Source organism: Bombina bombina, chromosome 6 (assembly GCF_027579735.1).
Source record: "Bombina bombina isolate aBomBom1 chromosome 6, aBomBom1.pri, whole genome shotgun sequence".
Classification (NCBI taxonomy): Eukaryota; Metazoa; Chordata; class Amphibia; order Anura; family Bombinatoridae; genus Bombina; species Bombina bombina.
Genome location: NC_069504.1, coordinates 181,608,825 through 181,632,704, shown reverse-complemented (window position 1 = coordinate 181,632,704; position 23,880 = coordinate 181,608,825). Strand labels below are relative to the sequence as shown.

The 23,880-nt window shown below is 39.0% G+C and overlaps 1 protein-coding gene across 1 annotated transcript in view; it reads left to right on the top strand.

The window, feature by feature from the left end:
* The first annotated feature begins 3,187 nt into the window (after positions 1–3,187).
* CAPZA2 (capping actin protein of muscle Z-line subunit alpha 2) overlaps positions 3,188–23,880 on the top strand; it is a 135,939-nt gene continuing 115,246 nt past the window's right edge. The window contains exons 1-3 of the mRNA XM_053716689.1: positions 3,188–3,342; positions 20,399–20,462; positions 22,262–22,313. Of these exons, the coding sequence (XP_053572664.1) occupies positions 3,304–3,342; positions 20,399–20,462; positions 22,262–22,313 (155 nt within the window). The 5' untranslated portion in view covers positions 3,188–3,303. The remainder of the gene's footprint in view (positions 3,343–20,398; positions 20,463–22,261; positions 22,314–23,880) is intronic.

Genomic DNA, 23,880 nt, shown 5'->3' with positions numbered 1-23,880 from the left:
CCTCTCTTTTGTGCTTTCTCTCTCTCCCCATCTCTTTTGCGCTCTCTCTCTCCCCTTCTTTTGCGCTCTCTCTCTCCCCCTCTTTTGCGCTCTCTCTCTCCCCCTCTTTTGCGCTCTCTCTCTCCCCCCTCTCTTTTGCGCTCTCTCCCCCTCTCTTTTGCACTCTCTCTCCCCCCTCTCTTTTGTCCTCTCTCTCTCCCCCCTCTCTTTTGCTCTGTATCTCTCTACTTTTTTTTGCTCTCCCTCTCCATCCCTCTTTTGCTCTTTCTCTCCCATCCCTCTTTTGCTCTCTCTCCCCCCCTCTCTTTTGCTCTCTCTCCCCCCTCTCTTTTGCCCCCTCTCTATTTTGCCCCCTCTCTCCCCCCTCTCTTTTGCTCTCTCTCTCTCCCCCCTCTCTTTTGCTCTCTTTCTCTCCCCCCTCTATCCCCCCTCTCTTTTGCTCTGTCTCTCTCCCCTCTCATTTGCACTCTCTCCCCCCTCTGTTCTTCACTTTCCCCTCTCTTCTGCTCTCCCCCCTCTCTTTAGCTCTTTCCTATCTCTTTTTGTCTCTCCCGCTCTCTTTTTATTTCTCTCCCTTCTCTGTCGCGCCGACCAGGCCCGGCCACGCCCCCGCCACCCCTGACCACGTCTCTGACCATGCCGGTCCCACCCGATCACGGCCACTGCCCCGCCTGGCCAAGCCCACTTTCGCCGCAAACAGCATGGATTGTCAGGTAAGGCCAGGTGTGTTCTCATGCTGTCTCTACTGCACATGACAGCTTCGGACAAACACACTTGGCCTTTTATATAATAGGAGATATATATATAATATATATATATATATATATATATGTTTTGATATATATTGTACAAAAAACATCAGATATATGAAGAACTATGTATTTATGAATAAATAGAACATATTCTTCTAAGTGAAGAACATTGGAATGAGAAATATTCATATTTTTATGTCGGGTTAACGCACTTGAGAATATGCGTTCGGGTTAGCATAAGAGTGGAGTGTTAGATTTTTTTCCACTTTTTTTGTTCCATTGACTTCTATGGGTGAAAAGGTTATCGCGCACTCAATATTCTAAGTTCAGCTTTTTGTGTGTGCATCGGGTTAGCACAAAACTTTCAACTTGTAATATGAACACAACCCAAGATGCGCTGAAAGCTTACTTCTAGCACAATTAGCGCTGTAGCGAAAGTGCTAAATAGCGCTTCACTTGTGATCTTTATTTACTAATTATAAAATAATACATTTTATTAGAAAACATTGGTATAGCACCCTACAGTTTTGGTTTTATAGGAGAATAGATGATAAATGAGGAACTTTAATATTACGTGTGAAATATTTACTAAAACATAACTTATGCTGTTGTGTACCATCTATACTATAATTGCGTTTGTAATGTCCGTCGCCATCGGCAGTTGCGCACGCATCCTCAATGGAATGTTGGCAGCGCGAGGAAAAAAGAAGGTGGATTCTTTCACCACCCTGCCATTTTCGGATGCAGCGAAGGCAAACGAAGCATTAGAAAAGCAACACCTAATCGCCCACATTAAAGTATTTAAAAAAAAAAAAAAAAACGCCCGCATCAAGTATTAAAAAACCTCAAAACTATTCGCCCGCATCAAGTATTAAAAAAAAAAACTAACCGCCCGCATCAAGTATTAAAAAAAAAACTAACCGCCCGCATCAAGTATTAAAAAAAAAAAAAAAACTCCTGCATCAAGTATTAAAAAAAATAATAATAACCACCCGCATCAAGTATTAAAAAAAAACACCGCCCACACGAAATATAACAAAAAAAATATAACAAAAAAAACCTCCTAAACCGCAAAACCCCCACATCGCAATAAACCTATTTACCCTATTAACCCTTAAACCGCAAAACCCCTACATCGCAATAAACCTATTTATACTATTAACCCCTAAACCGCAAAACCCCTACATCGCAATAAACCTATTTACCCCTAAACCGCAAGACCCCTACATCGCAATAAACCTATTTAACTTATTAACCCTTTAAACCGCAAACACCCACAACTCAAATAACTATTTAATTAACTAAGTACAGTACACTAGCCTAGGAGTTTTGCGGTTTAGGGGTTAAAAGAGTAAATAGGTTTATTGCGATGTAGGAGTTTTGCGGTTTAGGGGTTTAAAGAGTAAATAGGTTTATTGCGATTTAGGGGTTTTGCGGTTTAGGGGTTAAAAGAGTAAATAGGTTTATTGCGATGTAGGGGTTTTGCGGTTTAGGGGTTAAAAGAGTAAATAGGTTTATTGCGATGTAGGGGTTTTGCGGTTTAGGGGTTAAAAGAATAAATAGGTTTATTGCGATGTAGGGGTTTTGCGGGTTAGGGGTTATGTATATAAAGAAATATAGTTAAAGTGGATATAATTTAAAGATAAGAAACGTATTTATTTAGGACAGTAGTTTGTCTAATTAGAGTGTGGCTATTTCTGTAGTTTATTATAAAGAATTTGTTTTTGATATATTTAAGATAGTAGTCCATTAAAATTTATAGTTTTGCTACACCTGTAGCTTAAATTTTAATATAAAAGAAGAGTTACAAAATACGTTGTTTCTACATCTGTAGTTTAAAAAATAATTAGACTGCCCTCAGTCTGGGCAGGCTTGTCGGCTAGTGTTTGCAATAAAAATGATGCACCTTCATGTAATAAGGTATATTTTTTTCCACTATTTACACAAAATAATTTTATTTTCTAAATAAGCCTAAATTGCTGGAAGAAAAAAACAACTTAATATGAGTTGTCTTTATTCACTGACATGGCATTGTTGTATTAACACAAAATGAGTGCAAAGTACTAAAATCAGCTTAAGCCCACGGTGAAGGGTTAATACGTAATGTGCCATGATAATAAAAGTGGGGTGGTCTGTCAGCCATGAAGATAGCTTTTTCCAAGAAGCTTAAATACAGCAGTAGCTAAGTTTTATGCGCACATCTATTTAATCGTTATACACTTTTTTCCCCGATTAAAAAATAAATCTATTAGTTTCATGGTGAGCAATTTGTTTTTGTTTGTTTTTAACTTTACGTACTTTTAGTTCAAGTATGAAAAATCACGGTCATAATGTTGTTTGCGCGACGTAATACGAAGCACTGAGTTGTCAGTCAGTACAGGGAATTTTTACTTCGCTTCAATGCAACTCACAGTAAAGCATTACCACCGCCCCTAGCTGTCAAAGCAGCTCATTTTCCTCTGCGCGCACACTTCCCAACCAAGCTCCGCCTCGGGGACGTGCATACTCATAGACGTTCCTGGAGCCAGGAAAAAAAAAGGGGGTGAAGAAGATGGCGGACGTGGAGGAACAGTTGTCTGATGAAGAGAAGGTGAGTATTTGACTGGTGGTGTGTGGGTACGGCTATGCGGATGTCATTCTTTGTAGACGTCGCATTAATGTCATGGGGTTACGTTAAGTGCCCGGGCCGAGGGGTGTCCTAGATGCTGGTGGGTTTCTGCATTTGATGTGGTTTTAGGGTAATTTTGTACATAGGCTAGAATGGTGCACCGTTGTTTGTTATGCTGGCTTATACTAGGGCGATACGAAGGGAATGAGGTGGGGGATGAATAGGCCGAGGTTGCCGACTACTTCCTTGTTCGGTCCTTGTACGGCTCGAGCACGAAAATAGGAACCAGCAGGGTGGTGGCTGGACATATCCTACCCTAAGGCCAGGGACAGAGAGAGACCCTTCTTATGGGCTGAAGTAGCCAGAGAGCTCAGACTCATTAGAAGTGGGACGTCATATATAGAGCAACCCCCCTGCCAGTGGGCAGCCATGGATAAAAAGCAACCACCTGCGATTGGGCAGCTAGGTGTAGAGAGATCAACACCAATGCATGTGGGTAGTTTTGGCAAGAGAGAGAGCACCCCCCCCCCCTGCGAGTGGTCAGCCCAGGCAGGAGACAGCAACTTCCCTTTAAGTCGGTATCCCGAGCAAGAGATAGCAACTCCCCTGTGAGTGGGTAGCCCGAGCAAGAGAGAGTGTCCAGTCTGAGATTGGCAGCCCATGCAAGAAATAGTAACCAGCCTGTGAGTGGGCAGTTTGGGTAATAAAGTGTCCACCCTGTGAGTGGTCAGAACTGGTAAAAGAGAGTGTCCAGCCTGTGAGTGGGCAGCCTGGGTAGTAAAATAGAGAGTGTCCAGCCTGTGAGTGGGCAGCCTGGGTAGTAAAATAGAGTGTCCAGCCTGTGAGTGGGCAGCCTGGGTAGTAAAATAGAGAGTGTCCAGCCTGTGAGTGGGCAGCCTGGGTAGTAAAATAGAGAGTGTCCAGCCTGTGAGTGGGCAGCCTGGGTAGTAAAATAGAGTGTCCAGCCTGTGAGTGGGCAGCCTGGGTAGTAAAATAGAGAGTGTCCAGCCTGTGAGTGGGCAGCCTGGGTAGTAAAATAGAGAGTGTCCAGCCTTTGAGTGGGCAGCCTGGGTAGTAAAATAGAGAGTGTCCAGCCTGTGAGTGGGCAGCCTGGGTAGTAAAATAGAGAGTGTCCAGCCTGTGAGTGGGCAGCCTGGGTAGTAAAATAGAGAGTGTCCAGCCTGTGAGTGGGCAGCCTGGGTAGTAAAATAGAGAGTGTCCAGCCTGTGAGTGGGCAGCCTGGGTAGTAAAATAGAGAGTGTCCAGCCTGTGAGTGGGCAGCCTGGGTAGTAAAATAGAGAGTGTCCAGCCTGTGAGTGGGCAGCCTGGGTAGTAAAATAGAGAGTGTCCAGCCTGTGAGTGGGCAGCCTGGGTAGTAAAATAGAGAGCGTCCAGCCTGTGAGTGGGCAGCCTGGGTAGTAAAATAGAGAGCGTCCAGCCTGTGAGTGGGCAGCCTGGGTAGTAAAATAGAGAGCGTCCAGCCTGTGAGTGGGCAGCCTGGGTAGTGAAATAGAGAGCGTCCAGCCTGTGAGTGGGCAGCCTGGGTAGTGAAATAGAGAGCGTCCAGCCTGTGAGTGGGCAGCCTGGGTAGTGAAAGAGAGAGCGTCCAGCCTGTGAGTGGGCAGCCTGGGTAGTGAAAGAGAGAGCGTCCACCCTGTGAGTGGGCAGCCTGGGTAGTGAAAGAGAGAGCGTCCACCCTGTGAGTGCTGAGACTGGGCAAGAGTAGGCAAACACTTCTCTTTCTCCCCCCCTTCCGTGGGCAGCCTCATCTGGAAAGGGCCCACCCCTCTCCCCCACCAGTGGGCAGCCTCTGGGCAAGAGAGATCATACCCTTCCCCCGTCAGTGGGCTGCCTGGGCAAAATACAGTAAACCCCTGCCAATGGCAGATGTGGCCAGATCCCTTGTGAGTGATTAGGGATTGACCAAGACTTTACTTGTTGACAGTGTAGGTAAAAATATCTCCCTAAAGGATAGCCCTGGAGAGAATGGATTATTCTGTGAGTAGGTATCTGTGGAGAAGGCAGATAGTGCGAGTGACCAGTTAGATTGCAGATCCACCTGGACGAGAGTATGATTCTCCTACAAGTGTGCAAGGTTTATGGCAACTCCCCTACATTTAAATGGGGTGACATTACAGTTTACAATTTGATATGATCTATTGTGAAAGGGGAGTTTAATAATTCTGGGAAGATGGGTAATTACAGTGATGTCACATGACACTGCAAATAAGAGAGGAGATAAACTGTTACAGGGGCTAGTGTGACTGGAGTTGGTGAACAAGGAAGAATTGGGCATAAACTGACAAACAGTGACCTTTTCTAGGGTAACAAACTGTAAATGCTGTGTGACAGTACTGAAAGTACAAGTGATTTATTTGGTAGAGAGAAACATTTTTTTTTTGACAGGAGACTGGATGCCTAATAACAGATCACAGGGAAGGTGGGCAGATAATCTGCCTCCTTGAAACAGTGTTAGTCCCCTGCTACTGCCCCAAACGTTTAGCAGATTAGTGTATTCATATTTGTTTTTATCTATTCTGTAAAGTCTAGTAATTAATCACTACTACATATCCCATGAAACTCATCTGCCAGTGTCTCTCTTAGAATATTTGTATGCAGATTAACAGGTTTAAAATTATGAAAAGAACTGTAAACTTTATTTTTTTTTTCCTCCCATATTGTGTGGGGTTTTTTTTTTGTTTTTTTTTTTTTTCCTAAAAAAAAATAATGAATAAATCAGTAATTAAATGTACCAAATTTTATTATACCATTGGGCCCCTAATTTGCAATATTGGAAACAAAAGGAGTTAAATTGTATGTGTATATACACCCACACCCACAAATGTCTGCCTCCTATTTCTTTTTATTTTATTTTTTTAAAGTTAACATTCATGCAGTTAATCACTTCCTTGTGCGTCCATCATTTTATTGTTAAAACCAAATATTTTAAATCTAATTGTTTCAAGCAAGGGGTCACTTGTTGTTCATGTGTTTAGATACTGAACCCCTGTACCTTGCTAGGGAACGTTGAGGATGTGCTTTTGCTTCCAAATGCTGTCTCATTGGCCATGAGATCAGGGCCTGTGTGCCCAGTGACGAAACATAGCCAGTGAAATATAAAAATTGCTCCAGCTGGTGCTAAAAAAAAAGGGGGGGGCTGTTTGAAAATAAAACACCAAATCAGTCACTATGGACACAAATAGCATCTGATGAGTTTGTTGTAAAACTGTACTCGCACACTAAGTTGTTACAGCTAGCAGGGAAAGAACTACTAGGCTCCCAGAGCTGGTGTATGACTGAACATTTTAGAGGCTACTGACATAGGTCAAGAATGGAGTGTGCTTAGGCTACAAAGGATACCTGGTTAGTGGTCTTCAGTGTTTTTTGCACAACTTTGCTGCAGGGTATCTTTATGTACCTTTTCATTACTAATCTAAAACCTGTGTTGCTGTCTGTTCCCACATTACATCAGGCATTCAAATCCGCTTTAGTTTTTTTGTTTGTTTGTTTTTTTGTTTTTTGTTTTTTAAATGAAGAGCCATACAGTATCTTGCATTAAAATCACCTAAAAAATACAAGTGCCATGATACATAATCCCTTTATTACCCATTCCCCAGTTTTGCATAACCAACAGTTATAGTAACATACTTTTTACCTCTGTGATTACCATTTATCTAACCATCTTGTGACAGCCCCCTGATCACATGATTTTGTATTTATTATCTATTGACTTGAATTTAGTATTGTGTTGTGCTAACATAACAGTGTGTCCACGCCCAGGGACTTAATTATATGGCCCACATGAACTAGCACTCCCTTGTTGTGAAAAGCAGTTAAAAAACGTGATAAGAGGCAGTCTCCAAGGGCTTAGAAATTAGCATATGAGCCTACCTAGCAAATTTGATAAAAGTAAATAGGAAAGTTGATTCAAATTACAAGTCCTATCTGAATAATGAAAGTTTGGTTTTGACTAGACTGTCCCTTTTAAGTAACATTTATAAATAACAGGAAGTGTTATAATATTACAATGCGCTGGCAAACTTTTCTGCACAGAACACTGAAATGGGTGTACAGTCTCGGCTGCATTGGGTAAAAAGACTGTTTCTCTATGCCTTCACCACTTGCGAGGGGTACTCTGGATACCACATCTGACCATATGCACACAGTTGTTTTGTGTTTTTTTTGGGGGGGGGGGGGTTGCATGCAAAATGAAGATGTATACTAATATAATTTAGGAACTAGAGGTGATTTAGTAAAAGTAATGTCACTTTCATGTATCTTCCAAAAGTTGCTATATATTTAGGCGTGTGTTGTCATTGTGCTGTTGTGTTTGGTAATTTCACATTTAAGTCTTGTATATGTTTATGGAAATACAGGGGTTGGTGATGATTTCATGAATTTTATAATTGTAGGTTCTTCAAGTTTACCTGTTGCTCAAAAGGAAGTGAATCATTTTTTTTTTTTTTGCTTATATAGTGAAAGTGACTTACAGCTGTGCCCTGCCCTATAAGATGAAACATTTATCCCATAGAAGCAGATACAAAGTTATGCAAATAACTAACAGTTACTGCAGTTCTTAATTCTAGCTAAAGGGATAGGAAAGTTCATATTAAACTAGCATGTTTCAGATGGGGCATTTTATTTTTAAGACACTTTTAAATTCACTTTTATTTTCAAATGTATATTCTCTTGGTATCCATTTTTGAAAAAGAATATGTACATATCCTACACTAGTGGGATCTAGCTGGTGATTGGTGCCTGCACTCATTTGTCTCATGATTGGCTGACTAGATGTGCTCAGCTAGCTCGAAGTGCATTGCTACAGCAAATGATATCAAGAGAATGAAGCACATTTGATAATAGAAGTGAATTAGAAAGTTGTTTAAAACTGTATGTTCTATCTGAATCCCGAAAGAAAGAAACTGGGTTTCATGTCTCTAATATTTAAAAACATTTTACACTTTTTATAGAAACAAATGTAATTTTGTAAAAGCCATGTTTTGACTTACAAGTTGGCAACATGCTAGTTGAGGAGATTGTACAAATTTCTATGCACTTGATACATACAGTTTGATTATATGTTAACAATATTCAAGAACCTCTTACAATTGCATTGTAAAACAGACTGCACTGTATGGGCTCTATTTATCAAGCTAGGGCAGACTGGGGCATATATATTCGCTCCAGCTCGCCTGTGGCGGGCAGCAATCCGCTACTGGAATTCAGCATTGCACACGAGCGCTATTTTGTGCTTGCGTGCAACTTTGTCCCCTGCCCACGCACGGCCAATCACACGCTGGCAGGGGCTGTCAATCTCTCTGATTGGATGAGACCGGGGAGATTGAAATTCTCCACCTAAGAGGTGGAGAAGAGGTTAGGAAGCAGTGGTCTGATGTATCTTCTCAGTAAACCTACTCCTTCTCCTTTTGGCTATGACTTGTAATTATTATTACACTAACTTAATTTATTTTTTGCATTAAAAACCCAACGCAAGTTGTCATGTAACCTCTAGTGTTTATCAGCTATTTCACTTGATAAAGCAGTGTCGAAACGCACGTCAGGCAGCTCTCTGCTGTACCCAGTTTGCTATAATATTTACTTAATTTTTATTAAAAAAAAAAACACTTTTTTTCTGTAGTGTAGCTGCTCACCCTTTCCACCATAGGAGCCCCCTCTCCCTCCCACTCACTGCCGCTCTAAAAAAATAATTATGTAGCGGTCCCACCCGCTGCCGCCCGCCCACCTCCCTCCTAACCCTCCCACACCACCAAAGATCGGCACCATCACTGCCCGATGCAGAGATGGCCACAGAGTGGCACAGTGCAGTGCGGGCTACATAAGAATACGTCCATAATATGACTAGGCTAAAGAGCAAGAATTTGTCCCACACTCCCTAACTAGCACAAGCCCTGCAGGGACAGCTGTGAGCGCTATGTGTGATTCATAGGATAATAAAAGGCTTGCGCTTGCAGACCTGGCTCCAGGGAATAAAAGCGGCCGGGCACAGTGTGGTATAGGGCTATATTAGATTCCAGCATAACGCTCACAGCGGTCTCTGCAGGGCTTCTACATTCCTAGGTGTGCTGACCTAGGCTCCTACCCCGGATGTGCTGACTTAGTCTTCACTGATTACATTTGCACAAGTTTTTTATTGGGGGGGTGAGTCTTAACAGACTAATTAAAAATACAATATTTTGCTGCTGATATCCTGCAAGTCTGCAGTCTAGCGGTAATAGATGCACAGGGAATATGTTGTGATCTGTATTGAGAGCCATCGTAGCCATCTATAAATATTACTTAGTATATGGGGTGGTAAACTGCCCTAGTCTGTATGATATATAATCTGAAGGTTGCGGTGTGTCAAACTCTATGAGAAACTACCGTAGCTGCACAATAAGCACATCCCGTTCAGATAATCGGAGAATCAGTGGGGTTGCACTATAGGGAGAAATATGGATCTAGTCTCCTGCATATCCGAGAGTTCCGATTTACTAGAGAGCCTGAATTTCTACCCGCTCGCTACAGAATAAGGTAAATGATTGGGTTATACCAGTGCTTTCCAAACTGTGTGTCGGGACACACTAGTGTGTCGGCAGCAGTGTGTAGGTGTGTCCCTGCTTCAGCACAAATTTTTTTAAATTTATTTATTTTTTTGGTTTCTGACTTTCCGCCTGCCTGCTACGCATATCACATGGTTGACACATGATTGATACCTTGTGGGTCACAGATCATCTTAACCAATTGGCGCAGCTCAGTGGGAACTGAAACTATTCCCATTGGCGGCTTTAGCGGCACATTGGCTCCTGACTGCACGTGTACTCTGCTTAATCGGCTGGTGACTGCATGTGTAGTCAGTGAGTGGGACAGCAGTGTGTTTGCAGCGTGGGCAGTAGTCAATCAGACTCACCGAGCTCTGAGGGCGGCAGCTTAAACGCTGAGCTGAAGTCAGTGGGGTTTTTTTGCAACTAGCTCCCAGTAGTGAATTGCTGCTCCTGCTCTTAATATATATATAGGAAGTGGAAGCATAAAAATGCTTGATGATGAAATGCGAGTGTCTTTATCTAATATTACACCAAATATTCAGAAATTGTGTTCATCCCATCAACCTCATACATCCCATTAAAAGAATAAGTAGCTATTGGTGTTATTAAGCTTTTTTTTAATTCTTGCACATACTTACATACTGTTACTTGCAAATTTCATTATTATATAATTTATGTATGTGTCCGTATCTCTTAAAACAAGTTAGTTTAACCTCCTTTTTGCTAGTACAACTGAATTACTGTGTCGCGAAATGATGTAGGTCTAAAAAGTGTGTCACCAACATGAAAAGTTTGGAAAGCTCTGGGTTATACAGTTTAAACAGATGTTGTACTGTAAAATGTATTTTGGGTAAATGCTGTAGCAAGCGGGTAGAATTTTCTGAGAAATTCAGGCTCTCTAGTAGATCCGATTTGCTGTGCAGCGCTGCTCTGTATTTGACTGTTCTCTTCAAACAGCACTTGACTCTGGCTTCACTGCGTTAAAGAAACCTTACACAGTGCAGCCAGATCATTTGCACTGTTTGAAGAGAACAGCTTAAAGGGACAGTACACTGTAAAATAGTTTTTATATTAATGTATTTTCAATAACTTGTTGTTATACCAGCTGCAGAGTATAAAATGTATGCGAAATTACATTTTCAGGTTTATTTATTTTTTTATATGACGTAGCTGGTTTTTTGCTTTTAAACCACAGCCTATTACAATGTTTTGAGCTTCAGGTAATATTGCATCTCATCATGTTATCACTTTGTGTACACACACTTGCTTCCTTATCTTATATTTGTCTGGAAAACTAAAGCTCAATGCATAGAGAGAACAATTGAAATTGATCATGTTATCACTTAACTGTCCTGCACCCCACTGGGAGTGTCATTTCTTCTGCTGGCTGTGTTTACTTAGGCTATTCAATAGCTGAGACTCCAGTATCAAAACTTTCAGTATAGGTTGGGATATCACAAGCTAAATCAGCTATTTCAAAAGCCAAAATAGGGGTAAAGGAGCTACTTGTAAACAGTTTAATACACTCCAGCAGGTAAAATGGATTATTGGGAACAATTTAAATGGGATAATATGTTTGGGTGAACTGTCCCTTTAATGTAAAGCAGGGCTGAAAAGCAAAAGAGTTAAGTTTCTGCATGTTCCCTATTCTTTCTGCAGACATGCTGCATTTTCTGCAATGACCTCTCCAATCAGAGCATGTTCTGCCTTGGGGGTCAGAAGTTGCCTCTGGTCTCATACTAACAAGTCTAGATGTCTGATATAATCAACCATATATGCCTGGGACTGCCTAATAAGTGATGACATTTGCCTCACAGAGCAGTCTAAATCTTATGTATCTTTATTTGTTAAAAGGAATTCATTTATATTTTTGCAGAAGTTCTAAAATTTACAATGTTTAGTGAAGAGCCATACATGTGGGAGTGTTTCTTTAAGCAAAGGGACATTGTACTGTATTTGATTGTTTGTGGTTTACTATCTTCAGTCTCCTATAGTGTATAAACAAACTCTCTGTGGCCTGATCCATTCTCTGTGCCTATATATATATATATATATATATATATATATATATATATATATATATATATATATATATATATATATATATATATATATATATTGTGTGTATTTTACTTTTAAATGTTTATTTGAGAAAGCTGTTACAAAACAGGAATGCTTTTTAAACATTAGGAAATCAATAGGAGACACACAGCGCCCCAGAAATAAACCATACTACAAAAAGAATAGATAAGGAGTTATACCAATGGCACCACCTGATGTAATGATTACTGGTCTAGTTCAATAGATAAGTGTAATTTATATATTGGGCCTGTAGGTGCTGTGTATTATTAAAACTTATTTACAAAAAGCAGCCAGAGGGAAAAAGTCTTCCCCCGGTTGCCAAAAGAATACACTTTTAGCACTCTAGTAATCACATAAATATAGAAAAAGTAATAGTGTTAGAGTAAGTGATGTGACAGTTTTCACAAACTTGAAATTAAAATAAATCTTCATTCAAATACAATTTTAAAACATGGGTATTTTAAAAACCAATAGTTCACAGACATATTTAGTCTGTAAAGGGTAGCTGACTATCTGTAAGGGTAAGGCTGTGACACACTGCAAGCGATGCGGCGCGAGGCAAAGCAGCTGCTTCGCATTGCAAGTTCAGATATTTTAACTCTGAGCACTCAACTACGCGACATGACACGGCTGAGTGCACAGAGCTGAAAAGGCAGGACACACTGAGCGTGCACAGCCGCATCATCACTTTGTGCGCCGTTCTGTGTGTCACAGCCTTAACGGCTCAGTAGCTTCGAATCAGGTTCAAACTTATATCTAACTGGATAACTGAGTAATGATCAGGGATAAGATCCCTTATTAAGGAATATGGACGGGGCAAAACTACAGGGGGTGCAGAGGTCGCAATTGGGGGCCCAGCTTAAAAAAAAAAAAAAAAAAATTATTTTCCAATAAAAAACGACCTGCCACTGCCTGCACTGATATCATGTGAGTGTGACATGATGCTTCACTAGTGTCTCTGACTACAAGGGTTAGTGTTTCCGTTTTACCCATTGCTGTTTATGTGTGTGTGTATGTTTGGGACTGTGTGTCTATGTTTGTGGAACCAGCAAATTACAGACCCTGTTAATACAGCATGGGGGGTTGGGGGGTAAACAGTGTCAGTCTATACAGTAGCACTATATACAGTATGGGGGGGCTGGACCATGTCACAGACTGCTGTGGTCACTTTATAAAGTACTGGGGCGGGTAGGGTCAGGCCAGCCATCTTACAGACTGTGTACTCACTATATACAGTATTGGTGGGTTAACAGTGTCACTATATACAGTAATAGGGGGTCAGACTGTGGGCACAGGGTACCTCCTTTTGCAGACATGTAATATGATTCACATTTTTTTTTCTGTTTTAAATGGGGAAAAAAAGATGTATCAAATTCACTTTTATTTTGTGGGGGGGGGGCCTTCTTAGATTCTTGCACCTGGGCCCTGTGATTTCTAGTTACGCCTCTGAATATGGAGTAAACTTGACTCTATTAATTTATGAGGAAACCCAGTTAAATTAAAGGTGGTATCTGCTATAAAAATAAGTGATACAGTTGCTACAGTGTTTTTATATAGCAGCTCTTGATTGTATTGACTGGTAAACTGAGCAACAATGGCTATATGACCGCAAACACACCGTTGTAGGATTCAGGTATGTTAGCCAGCTGCAATATTCTATTCAGAGTCTATGCTCTATTAAATAACAGCGATAGATGCTGCAACATGAGTTGGCGATGATTTTGTGAGAATCAAATAGCAAAGGGAGACCGCGATTAGAACAGGTAGATTCCAAGCATTAATTAACACTATTAGTCAGCAGCTATGTCTAGGGTAAATTAAATCATTCCTGACATGTCAGTGAAGGCTGGAACTAATAGCTTAAAAACTGAGCAAATTGTATAAAATAGATTTAAAATTCAATTTGTGTTTAAGACTTCTCAGTTCGTTTAAGAGAGTGATAAAGTTATCTTTAATTGGATATAAGGCAGAGAGGTTTGTTCAATATATCTCTATCTACTTAAACTTTAACTCCCCGTTGGGAGATATGAGTTGGCATTGCCGCCTCATAGTATCTAATAATGGATGGAGAAGCTATACCACCATGTGACCTAGGGTATTGTAGAATTTTATGAGCTACACGAGCTGTTCTACCCTGCCATATATAACTAATAAAGCTACTATGAAATTGTAATTGCAAATACTCGCTAAATACAGCGAAACAGATGTCACATTTTTAAGGCCGTAATTGTACCTAGCCATAAAATAGATTTAAAATTCAATTTGTGTTTAAGACTTCTCAGTTCGTTTAAGAGAGTGATAAAGTTATCTTTTAATTATTTTTGGTATACTATTAGAGAGAGAAACTCCCAAATACTTCGGTCCATTTAAAATGCTATTATTTCTTTAGCTGTTATAGATTATTTTGCTGAAAGCCCCATGTAAAAATCTTTGTTCTGGACAAATTTATTTATAGAAAGACTATTTTCCAAATTATTCTAAAATATCTAATAGATGCTGGATGGTGTCTGCTGGGGAAGCTGAAAATATAGTGATATTGTGAACGCAACTTTGTGCGTCGTTCCAAACAGCGTAATACCCACCATTTTCCTATTTTCTTTGATGTAATTGGCAAGAGTCCATGAGCTAGTGACATATGGGATATACAATCCTACCAGGAGGGGCAAAGTTTCCCAAACCTCAAAATGCCTATAAATACACCCCTCACCACATCCACAATTCAGTTTTACAAACTTTGCCTCCTATGGAGGTTGTGAAGTAAGTTTGTGCTAAGATTTCTACGTTGATAGGCGATTCTCAGCATTTTTTAAGCCTGTTTCCTCTCAGAGTACAGTAATGTCAGAGGGATGTGAAGGGAGTATCACCTATTGAATGCAATGGTTTTCCTCATGGGGATCTATTTCATAGGTTCTCTGTTATCGGTCGTAGAGATTCCTCTCCTACCTCCCTTTTCAGATCGATATACTCTCATATTCCATTACCTCTACTGATAACTGTTTCAGTACTGGTTTGGCTATCTGCTATATGTGGATGGGTGTCTTCAGGTAAGTATGTTTTCAATACTTAAGATCAGCTATGGTTTGGCACTATGTATTATATCAAGGAGGTTTTTCAAGTTCCTGATGCTATTTCTGATATGATTTCAAAGGAATGGAATATGCCTGGTACTTCTTTCATTCCTTCAAGGTTTAAAAAATTGTATCCTTTGCCAGAAGTTAGATTGGAGTTTTGGGAAAAGATCCCCAAAGTTGATGGGGCTATCTCTTGCTAAACATACTACTATTCCTATGGAAGATAGTGCTTCTTTTAAAGATCCTTTAGATAGGAAACTTGAATCTTATCTAAGAAAAGCTTATTTATATTCAGGTCATCTTCTTAGGCCTGCAATTTCTTTGGCTGATGTTGTGGCTGCTTCAACTTTTTGGTTGGATACTTTAGTGCAACAAGTATTAAGTTGATTCAACATGCTAATAATTTCATTTGTGATGCCATTTTTTATATTATCAAAATTGATGTTAAATCTATGTATTTAGCTATTTTAGCTAGAAGAGCTTTGTGGCTCAAATCTTGAAATGCTGATATGACTTCTAAGTCCAGATTGCTATCTTTCTTTCCAAGGTAATAAATTATTTGGTTCTCGGTTGGATTCAATAATTTCAGCAGTTGCTGGGGGGAAGGGAGTTTTTTTTTTTTTTTTTTTTTTTTTTTTTTTTTTGCCTCGGGATAAAAAAACCTAAGGGTAAATCTAAAGCTTTCATTACTTTCGACAAAATAAGGAACAGAAACCTAATCCTTCCCCCAAGGAATCTTCTTCCAATTATAAGCCTTCTTCAAATAGGAATAAATCCAAGCCATTTAAGAGATCAAAACCAGCCCCCAAGTCTGCATGAAGGTGCGGCCCTCATTCCAGCTCAGCTGGTAGGGGGCAGATTAAAATTTTTCAAAGATGTTTGGATCAATTCGGTCCAAAATCATTGGATTCAAAGTATTGTCTCTTAGGGGTACAGAATAGGATTCAGAGTAAGACCGCCTTTGAGAAGATTTTTTCTCTCACGCACTCCGGTAAACCCAGTAAAGGCTCAGGCTTTTCTGAAGTGTGTTTCAGACCTGGAGTTATCAGGGGTAATCATGCCAGTTCCGTTTCAGGAACAGGGGTTTTACTTAATTCTATTCATTGTCCCAAAGAAAGAAAATTCATTCAGACCAGTTTTGGATCTAAAGATTTTGAATCGATATGTAAGAGTACCAACTTTCAAAATGGTGACTATAAGGACTATTCTGCCTTTTGTTCAGCAAGAGTATTATATGCCCACAATAGACTTACAGGATACATATCTAAATATTCAGATTCATCCAGATCACTATCGGTTCCTGAGATTCTCTTTTCTAGACAAGCATTACCAATTTGTTGCTCTTCCTTTTGGCCTAGCGACAGCTCCAAGAATCTTTTCAAAGGTTCTAGGTGCCCTACTCTCTGTAATCAGAGAGCGGGGTATTGCGGTATTTCCTTATTTGGACGATATCTTGGTACTTGCTCAGTCTTTACGTTCTGCAGAATCTCACACAAATCAACTAGTGTTGTTTCTTCAAAGACATGGTTGGAGGATCAGTTAACCAAAAAGTTCTTTGATTCCTCAGACAAGGGTAACCTTTTTAGGTTTCCAGATAGATTCAGTGTCCATGACTTTGTCTCTAACAGACAAGAGACGTTTGAAATTGGTTGCAGCCTGTCGGAACCTTCAGTCTCAGTCATTCCCTTCAGTAGCTATGTGCATGGAAGTTTTAGGTCTCATGACTGCAGCATCGGACGCGATCCCCTTTGCTCGTTTTCATATGAGACCTCTCCAGCTTTGTATGCTGAACCAATGGTGCAGGGATTATACAAGGATATCACAATTAATATCCTTAAATCCCAATGTTTGAGTTTCTCTGACTTGGTGGTTAGATCACCATCATATAATTTTAGGGGCCTCTTTCGTCCGTCCAACCTGGACTGTGATCACAACAGATGCAAGTCTTTCAGGTTGGGGAGCTGTTTGGGGATCTCTTCAGCACAAGGAGTTTGGAAATCTCAAGAGGGAGATTACCAATCAATATTTTAGAGCTCAATTCAATTTTGGCCTCTGTTGAAGAGAGAACCGTTCATTTGTTTTCAGTGAAGTAGACAAGAAAAGACAGTGCCTCATAGTGCAGACAAACTTCAAAGGTGAATGGAAATGTACTCACAAAGGAACTGGCACTCTTATGGAAAGAAGTGCGAATATGCAGGCTGACCTTTTTACAGCAGTCAGTACGCTGAGTGATGGATCCTCCAGGGGATCAATGCTGCAGCCGTGGACTCTCCTTCAAGCTCACACGGGAAACTTAGATGTCAGCGTCAAGTCTGAATGCAGTTTACCCTCTTGTATCAGGATCAGGCAACACAGTGTGCAATGCAGACGACTTGAAAGTTAAAAGACCTCTTAGGAGGCATGTAGAAACAGTCTACAGTCTGTGTTAGATAAAAACCGTAACAAAGTTATAGTTAAAAGCTTAACTTGGTTTTAATACAGTAATCTAAAATTACAAATAGTAAAGAGCTTAAAAACGCGTTTCTCGGCCACTAGCTCCTGGCCATTTCCTCAGTTAATTTACATCTGTGAAAATCAGACAAATTTTAAAAAGGGTGTCATAGAATATAATTGGTCAGATTGTGACGAATCAGAGTTTAGTATGCATTGTGGGCTAACAATATGATGACTGAAAAAACCACTTGTCAAAACAATTGAACATAAATAAAAACAAAATTTGCAATATATTGGTTACATAAGTAGCATAATGATACAAAGGCGGACATAAGTCACTGCCTCTATTTCAATGATATTTCATTTAGGTTCAATAAAAAGAGCTGATGTTTGTAAAATAGATGATAAGAAGCCTATTTATATCATACTCTAACTAGTTGTGTGTCAGTCACATGAGATATAGACTTGTAAGCTAAAGGTAGTGTTATAGTATATAAATGGAGAAGTATTAGATGGATTTTGAATGTAAATGTATTCGGGCAATTCCGGAGACTCTAAAAAAAACAAAACTGTGTGAGTAATATTCTAACTGATCGTATGTCAATGGAAATGGATAGAGTATTTGTGTGCTAATAATTGTATTAGGATGTATAAATGAAAATAATTTTTCGTATAGATGGTGTAGATTGATTCTGACAAATAACATAAGACTCAAAAAAACCTGTTAGGTTAGCTAATTGTATGTCCGCAAGACAGGTGGTGTACTTGTGTGCTAATGGTTGTATTAAAGCATGAAAATGTAATAGTCTTGCATTAAGATATAAATGCATATAAAAAAAATGATGAAAACTTAGAGAGACCATTCATTTGAAATGTCTATTTGGAATAGTGATTCCTTTTTCTGCAAGAGTGTTTGGTGATCTCAATTGGCATGTCTGCAGATTAGATCGGCATCTGCTAATATTTAAATTGTAAACAAAATAAAGACAATGTCTATTCAGAATGGTAACTTCTACTAAGGCCAGACCTTCTATCTCAAGGTCTGTTTTTCCATCAGGATCTCAAATCATTAAATTTGAAGGTATGGAGATTGAACGCTTAGTACTTAGTCATAGAGGTTTCTCTGACTCAGTGATTAATACTATGTTGCAGGCTCGTAAATCTGTTTCTAGAAAGATTATTGAGTTTGGAAGACTTACATTTCATGGTGTTCTTCTCATAAATTCTCTTCTTTTAGAATTCCTAGAATTTTACAGTTTCTTCAGGATGGTTTGGATAAAGGTTTGCCTGCAAGATCCTTGAAAGGACAAATCTCTGCTCTTTGTTTTATTTTTACAGAAAGATTGCTAAACTTCCTGATATTCATTGTTTTGTGCAGGCTTTGGTTCATATCAAGCCTGTCATTAAATCAATTTCTCCTTGGAGTCTTAATTTAGTTTTGAAGGCTTTACAGGCTCCTCCGTTTGAGCCTATGCATTCTTTGGACATTAAACTACTTTCTTGGAAAGTGTTTCTTTTGGCCATCTCTTCCGCTAGAAGAGTTTCTGAATTATCCGCTCTATCTTGTGAATCTCCTTTTCTGATTTTTCATCAGGATAAGGTGGTTTTGCGGACTTCATTTAAATTCTTACCTAAGGTTGTGAATTCTAACAACGTTAATAGAGAAATTGTTGTTCCTTCCTTGTTTCTTAATCTTAAGAATTCTTTGGAGAGATCCTTACATTCTTTGGATGTGGTAAGAGCTTTGAAATAATATGTTCTTGCAGCGGAATTCAGCCGCCAGAGGCGAGCTGCAGCAGACAGGGGTGTATATGTACGCCCCTGTCCGCCATAGCTTGATAAATCGGCCCCATATCCTTGAGACGTCAGCAGGGTGCAGAAAAAGTTCTGGGAATTAGAAATTGCACAATTTTATATGAAAAGTGTGGATGATAATGAAAGTATAGTGCAAAGTTGTAGTACAAATCTCAAGGTGTTAACTGTCCCTTTAATCATTGCTTTTGTCTTCTCTTTAATCTCCCATTGGTTGGTATGAGGGGGAAAAACTGCTTTTGTGTGTGAAATAACTGGTTGTGCTTATTCAACCTCCCCCCCCCCGTCATAACAATCCTTTCCATACCGAATATAAATAACATTTGCACTTCAGCTTTACTTGCAGACTCAGCCCATTGCTATAGGCATGTTCTGTAGACCAGGGTAAATAACCTTTGGCCCCCAGATGTTTTGGAGCTACATTTTCCATGATGCTCAGACAGCCTAAAGAGTGTCTCATCATTATGGGAAATGTAGTTCTAAAACATCTGGTGGCCCAAGGTTGCTGATCCCTGCTGTATACCATCAGTTGATGGGTTTTTATTAGCAAACCCAGTTATTTAATTTACAAAATAAACATGAAGGAACAATTTCCCATAAATATAATCTGCAGTAGGTATAACAAGTAATTTGGAACACCGTAAGGGGAAACATTTAATAGTACGGTGTCCCTTTTAAGTGTAAGCTTTATAAGCAATTTATTAGTATAGTCTACTAACATTAGGCGACAGGCAGCAGATATATTTGTAAAGAATGTTTTTTTGTTTTTTTTTCTGTCTTACATCAGTCTTTTGTGCTTTTGGAGCCGGGATCGATTCGAAGTTGAAATGGAGGTGGGAACAAATGAGATTCAGTATGTGATTTCTAACGTACAGTATATTAGAAGGTCTGAAGAAGGTTAGGCTATAGTAAGGCATCTAAATTATTTTGACTGACCTGCAGGTCCTTAACTGTTTAATGTAGCTCAACATTCCATCCCCTTAATATAATGAATATCACATTTCTGGGCCCTGTATACTTTATGACCTGAAAAACTTCACTTAATCTCAACATAGATGCATTCATTTCTGGTTTCTTTTTTTTGTTTTGTTTTTAAAGGTACGTGTAGCAGCAAAGTTTATCATTCATGCTCCGCCTGGTGAATTCAACGAAGTGTTTAATGGTAAGCAGTGGTATTGGTATAATTATCTTTCACATAGCTGTCAAGCATATGCAAGTAACGTGCATGTGTATCCATCATTCGTGTGATGGCAAAGGAATCGGGGCGTGCATAGCATCATAAGCAACCCCTCCCCCCCCCCCCCATGAGCCGATCCCGGCCTTGAAATCAAATGATCGCATCAATGTTCACATGATTTCATTTTTCAAGCAAGTGTTTACATCAGAACTTCATAATGATGTTAAACACTTGTCCCGGGCATGAAGGGTTTAATGAGAATAAAACGGTTATTTCTAATATAAAATAAACATAAAGGAACCATTTCATGTACATTTTAATGCTCTGCAGTAGGTATAACAAGTAATTTGGAACACATTAAGAAACTTTTTTTTTTTTTTTTTTTAAATTAGTATCCCTTTAAGCATTAGTGTTAGTATTATGTTATATGGTCCCCTGGCCAATTCCACCATTAATGACTGCCACTCTATTCCACAAAGTTTGAGCACCCTGATGTAGAGTGTTAGGATACGAATAGATAATTGTGCATAATTTTATTATAGAAGATACTTTAACAAGCCATTTAAGGACCTTACCCAAGATCTGCAAGTTGTGTTTTTGTTTATTATAAGTAAAAGCATTAAAAAAAAAATCTGAAATGTTATTTATTTAAAGGGACATTAAACACTAAATAAATGCTAGATAGAATGATGCATTTAAAGAAAAGATTAGTCTGAGAATAACATGTAGATGTATTTTTTAGTTTCATTAGCGGTTTAAATATTGACAAAATAAGTGTAAAGTTTTAGTGTCTAAAACAATGGGCGCTGCCATGTTGTAACTTAGGTTACCTTTTCTGCTGTGGTCAATTAGGGGCAGTTACAAATAGGTCGCTAGAGTGTTCATTTCTAGCAGGAACGGAAAAGCTCAGAATTTGAGAATGGCATTACAGGAAAAGGGACAAAATAAATAATGAAAGTACAGTGAGGCCCCGGTTTACGCACGACTCGGTATACGAAATTTCGGTTTACGAAATCGAAATTTGAAGAAAATTTGACTCGGTTTACGAATTTTTTTCGCAATACGAAACAAAATGCCGGTTTGCGCCCCTCGGTTTACGAATATTTTTCGCAATACGAAACCAGGGGCCCCTGTGCCCCCTGCATACTCAAGTATGATTGAATTAATGAAGTTTGGGCACCAGTGTGGAGGTGTTGGAGAGGTTTTGGAGCCATTTTGCAGCAAGTTGTTGAGCCTTTTGGAGCCATTTGCAGCAAGTTGTTAAGCCTTTTGGAGCCATTTGCAGCAAGTTGTGGAGCCTTTTGGAGACATTGGAGACATTTGCAGCAAGTTGTTAAGCCTTTTGGAGCATTTTTTGGACACTTTATTTGAATTTTTTCGGACCTCCGGAACGCATTAATTGATTTTCAATGCATTCCTATGGGAAACCGTGTTTCGGTTTACGAATTTTTCGCAATACGAAACGACCCGGAGAACGAATTAAATTCGTAAACCGAGGCCTCACTGTATTGAGTTTTTGATGTATATTGTCATTTTATATTACAATTTAATGTCCCTTGAATGGTTACTAGTGTGCTGCTTTTTTTTTGGGGGGGGGGGGGTTTAAGAACATTTGCAAGTGACTTAGAGCCTTCCAAATACTTAGGACTGTGTATCTCTCCTTGATTAGCATTTTTTTTATACTTTAATTTCTACATCCTTATCGCATCACTATGTCTGTCTAAAAAATTTTTAATGTTTAACATTTCTTAATCCAATTTTTCTTTTTTATTTTTTTCTTTCAGATGTTCGATTCCTGCTTAACAATGATAACTTGCTCAGGGAAGGTGCGGCTCAGTAAGTTTTAGATCCTTGCAATAATTAAAATATTTTACATTTTGAGAAATCAAAGAAAAACGTCTTGCAAACAATTTGTTTATTTTGTATCTTTTAAAAACTTTCTGTTTTTAGTTTTCTTTAAGTTTTTGTATGCGGCCCCTTCACACATAACACTACTGATTCCTTGATTAATGAAAATCTGTATCTCAAATTACATTTTAAACCTTGCAACCTGGTACCCAACTAATACTTGATTATCAGAATGTCCATTTATGGCTTTAGTTAAAGCAACATGTTATATATGAATTAGCAGTGTTTTGCTGTGAAGTTGAATAAATGCATGAGATAAGAGGCGGTTAGAAACAGGCAGAAATGTAAAGGTTTAAATATTATAAAGTATATTATTATATAACATTGTTGGTTGTGCGAAGCTGGGAAATGGGTTGTAAAGGCGCTCTCTATCTTTTAAAAATAATAATTTTGGAGTAATTAAAGCAATAGGATGGGCTATGGCTTACTTTCAAACGGTACCCTGTTAATCTCATTCAAACACAGCTGAATTGTTTCCTGTGTATTGTACCCTGTGTTCTCCTGGATACGCCAGTGGCTTATTATGTATTTATCTGTGTGTTACCAAATGAAACCCAATTTTTTTTCTGTCATGATTTAGATAGAGCATGCAATTTTAAACAACTTTCTAATTTACTTCTATTATCTAATTTGCTTAATTCTCATGATATTCTTTGCTGAAAAGTATATCTAGATAGGCTCAGTAGTTGCTGATTGGTGGCTGCACATAGATGCCTTGTGATTGGCTCACCCATGTGCATTGCTATTTCTTCAACAAAAGATATCTAAAAAATGAAGCAAATTAGATAATAGAAGTAAATTGGAATGTTTAAAATTGTATTCTCTATCTGAATTATGAAAGAGAAATTTTAGGTTTAGTGTCCCTTTTTTAAGTACATGCTATTTAGATGCACTTTTTAAAATGATTTGTGCACACGTGTATGTATAATGTTTTATAGTGGTTATGCTATGTATTACTGCTATTGGTTGTGTTGTAGCTTCCAGAACCCACAAGGTTCACACATCCTTTGCCATTATATTATTTGTCTGTTTGCAGATTACTGCGACCAGGCTCGCGGCTAGCAGTTGGTTTTTAACTTCCTGTATAATTGCATCTTGGTTGAACTTTTCTTCTTGAATGTGTTTCAGGAGGAAGGGTGCCCATGTATGCCTGCTATGTCATAGATTTCCAAACCATATCATTATCTACATAGTTAGTGTGAGCTGTTGTGCAGTTACTAAGCTAGGGTTTGCTTGTATTGATGCAGTGCATTTGTTTGTGTTCTTCAGTAGATTTCCCCCCCCCCCCCATGATGGTTTTGAGATCTTATTCCTTGCTTTAATGGACCTTCTAATAATCCTGGAGGATTTAGGTTCCTCTCTTAGGTTGATCTTGTATTTTAAATCCTTTCTGGATGTGTGTTTAAATCATCCTTTTTTTTTTTTTTTTTTTTTTTTAAACATCCCCCTCAGCTTCTGTTTTTTTTTTTTTTTTGTTTTTTTTTTTTGTTTTTTT